Below are 4,028 nucleotides of genomic sequence, written 5' to 3'. Positions count from 1 at the left end.
GTTTGATAACCATGTGTTCAGGCCAAGAAGTCTACTGAAAAGTTCAATTCCTTTACCCACTGTAGGAATGGGTCCTGAAATGTAAACATGGTGTGCTCCCAATTGACACAGTCTCTCCAACAGCAGAGAAAAGTCTTTTTTCAGGATCTCAGAGCCAATTTTCCTCCTCAGAATATCAAAAGACCCTGTGTGGACAATAATCTTCATACCATCTGGATGTGAAGACAGAATGGTCGGCAACATCTCTGTCAGTTCCCTGACTGATGTATCAAAAAGTGTTAGATTTTCCGTCTTTGCCATCCTCACATGCTGTTATGGAGTCCCCAATCAGAATTGTGTCTATTTGTTTTTGTGTGGAAGCGCCGATAGCTTCTCTAGTCCTCCTGTTTGTGGAAGTTCATACTTTTAAAATGGTATATATAGATGGCTTTCTATGCAAGTGAATCACAGAGATGCATGCACAAGTCAGAGGCAGAAAGCAGTTCTCATCTCAGTTTGTTTGGGAGAACCAAGCTCAAATACAGAGATGACAAGGCAGCTAACTGTGACAAAAATATGGCTGGAAATTCCTCAGTATTGCAAGAGGATCACAACCTTTTGCTGAAAACTGAAGGAGAGTCTGGACTGGGGCACCACAAGTCCTAAACAATTACTTTGTTTCAAACACAAGATTTTTATTTCAAGTTATGAGATGTTATCTCTTAAAGCTACAGGGTGCATAATTATATCTTTAAAGGAATTTGTGAGTAGACAGTTCTTTCTTTGTACAACTACTGGGCTTCTTAGTTGTGTACATACACCATGCACTTACTTGGTACATTTACTTGGAAATGTGACAGCTGCTTAGTTTGTGACAGTTGTTGGAAATGTGTCGAAAACATCAATAAATGATCAAATATTCTGAGATATTATGAGAACTGACTCTGTGTTTGAGGAAATGGCTTGACGTGCTTTGACTTGCACAGTGTGTTTACTGCAGAAGTCATTCTTGGTAAAAACATGGTTACTGTAGTTGCTTGTGTGAGTTCACATCACCACTCAACATGAAGTGAGAGGTTGGTGGGAAGAGGTTAGCAGGGAGATTGTTGTGTTCAGGTCAGCTGCTGTTGGCCACTCATTCATTTGGCCATGTCCAGGTGATCGGCAACTAACAGCTAGTGCCTGCTAACACTTGGGGAATGGCTACCTGGACAGGTCTAAGTGAGTGTGAAGTAGATGATAGTGAGGAGTTGGCCTGAATACCACATCCTGCTGTCCCTTTCTTGCTTGTTCAGCCCTGTGAAGGTGGATTTTGGTCAGCGACTGCTCACTCAGCAGGACCTGGTCCTGCTAACTGTTAGTATCTGCTGGTTTAGCCAGGGAAGCAACTTAGATGGCATCTTTTCATGGCTTTTACTAGCAAATTATTTAATTCACTCCTCATAACACAAATAACACAGTCACACCTCCTCCTTTAAAATGTCCATTTTCCATGCTCCGCTTGGGGAAAACCTTCTGGAGAATTTGATCATAAAGGAAATCTGAAAACTGTAATGTGATCGTGGATGGCTGATAAAAAAAAGTCTTAAGAGGAAGATTGCGAGACTGACTCAGTTTTATGTTTAAAAAAAAAAACTCTTTGGATGATATTTAACTTCTTGAAGTAAGTAAAATGTTAGTTATATAGCACAAAAATTACAAATTGTTTTACAAAAAAATACAAGAAAATGTAAAAAAAAACACTGAAAATATAGAAAACTGTAGATCAGACAGAAATCATAACAAAAGATTTGCCACAGGCCCATATAGTCATTTTGATTGAGCCAAATAGATGTCATAATGCATTTTTAAACATTTCTACATGATGTGTTTCTGCCGTGCTTAAAAATATTGCAAAATGGAACAAAAGGAAGTAAATAAAAGATGCTTCTTTGGTTTTGATTGAATGGAAGGAATGTAATGTCAGTTTTGCCTTTAAATGTGTTAAATTCACCATAAACTGTCTTCTTAACTCTTCTCAGTACTGCAGTCCCACTTGTGCAGTAGCAGCTTGTTGGCCTCCAGGAGACCGAAGCTGAACAGAAAAACTCTGAGCTGTGTCAGATATTATGTCAGACATTTAAACCTGCAGCAGGAGAAGATCAGCCCGTGTTGTGACTGTAAATGTTGGTCATTCAGATTTTTTTTCTCAGCTCCTCTGTACATAAACCTCAAAGGCCCTCCCACCTGACTTTACTCACTCTAATCAACAGTGTTTTTTTCTCTATTAGGGGAGGATCCTTCTGTGAAGCAACACACCATTTAACCTCTTGGCATCACTTCATGTGAAACGGTATCACAATGACGACTAAAGTTTTCACCAAACTTCTACTTTCTTCTCTGTGGATTCAAGGTGGACTAAGAAATACTTTGATTTATGATTAAATTAGCAGAAATGCAAACGTTTTAGAAATTAACCTCCTGAGCCCATGTAATGAACTATTTTTCTGTCAGCTTGGTACCTCTTCTATGCAGACTCTGCATTTAAACGTTATGCCATAAAAAGATAGTGTTAAGGATATAGAGCAGAAAGTGGTGAAATCTTTTAAAATGTTAATATAATAACTTTTTAAATGTCTGTCTAGTTCGCTGCCAGGATGTCACCCAGTTCCCTTCCATCAGCTGGAATCGTCAGTCCACATCTGCAGAGATGAACTGCAGCCACAACAAGGATGCTTCTCATTCCCAGATGTACTGGTACCGGCAGCGTCCAGGAGAGACCATGACCCTCATCGTGTACACAGCTTCGGGATTAAGTCCAGAATACGGAGGGAGCTCCCAAACCAAATATTCAGCCATCAAAGACAGCTTTGAAAAGGGGGCTCTTTCTGTCAAAGACCTGCAGCCTGATGACAGCGGTGTGTATTTCTGTGCTGTCAGCAAACACAGTGATGTGAGGACTGGAAACAGCTGAACAAAAACTGGTTGCAGATCAAGTGACTGAATTAATAACAGCATCAGGAGTGTTACATCTCTCCAGTAGGTGGCACTGAGGTTTAAGAAATCCTCAAGCTTTAACATCTTGACAAGCACTGAATGTTGAATGTGATGCAGCTGGTGGAGATTAGATACAAGGACACTAACAGAAAACAGGTAAAAAGTTTCCCAGTGGTCTGTGTTTATATCGGATCAATGATTTATTGGTTACAAATAACATTTAATCTGGTTTCTGCAATAATGTTTGACTTTTCTTGTTTGTCAATTTTGTTTTAAATCGAGTCTTAGAAGTTTTTGTTTATCACTGCTTTTTTTTTTTTCTTTTTTCATATATTTTTTGCATGTGTTCATTGTTTATGCTGTTGATGATTGTTATCTATTAAAGTAGTAATGATGATGACGATAATGGTGATGATGCATTTCCCAACGACATCTGCTTGTATCATATGTACCTCAAAGTATTTATTCTGTCTGTTTCTCTCTATTAAAGGTTATGTTCCTATTTTATTTCTTTTATTCTTTTCAGTTGGTTTAAATTCTCCTTTTAGTATTTATTTTGCACCTCATTCTAATGCTTTTAATGTTTTAAGAGCACTTTGAATTGTCTTGTACATATTTTTTTTTTGCATTTTCCAGAACTGTATCTTTGTTACTGTCATTAAAAAGTATTTTTCAGTCATTTTGTTTTAATTTAATTTAATTTAATATACAGCTATACTGATTTCAGTCATCTGTTTTAATGCAGGTGTGCTGCTGTTCCTTAACAAAAGTGCATTTAGGGATGTGAATTACAGCTGTCTCTGTGGTTACTTGATAAAAACATTATATACAGATATATTTTGTATTTCAGGATTCAGGTAAAAAAATATCAAGATATGAAATTTGGTTCGTCCTTTTACTTTAGATCATTCTACAAAAAGACACAATTAATAAACCGTTTTTTTACATTTATGATTCAAGTTGATTTAAAAGTAACTTCATATGAACATTTCCAAGTCTCTGATCTGGGGGGTGTGAACAGAAAATGTGTCTTACAGTCCAAAAAATTGAATTAAACATTAGAAATTAATAAA

The 4,028-nt window shown here is 37.2% G+C and overlaps 1 gene segment (V, D, J or C); it reads left to right on the top strand.

Annotated features, from left to right (window-relative positions):
- Window positions 1–2,254: 2,254 nt before the first annotated feature.
- Window positions 2,255–2,932, top strand: LOC121631652. The segment is given in 2 exon segments: window positions 2,255–2,371; window positions 2,604–2,932. Coding segments are annotated over 2 exon segments (381 nt in total).
- Window positions 2,933–4,028: the final 1,096 nt, after the last annotated feature.

This window comes from Melanotaenia boesemani, chromosome 20 (assembly GCF_017639745.1).
Source record: "Melanotaenia boesemani isolate fMelBoe1 chromosome 20, fMelBoe1.pri, whole genome shotgun sequence".
NCBI classification, from domain to species: domain Eukaryota; kingdom Metazoa; phylum Chordata; class Actinopteri; order Atheriniformes; family Melanotaeniidae; genus Melanotaenia; species Melanotaenia boesemani.
This window is presented reverse-complemented; position numbering and strand designations above follow the sequence as displayed.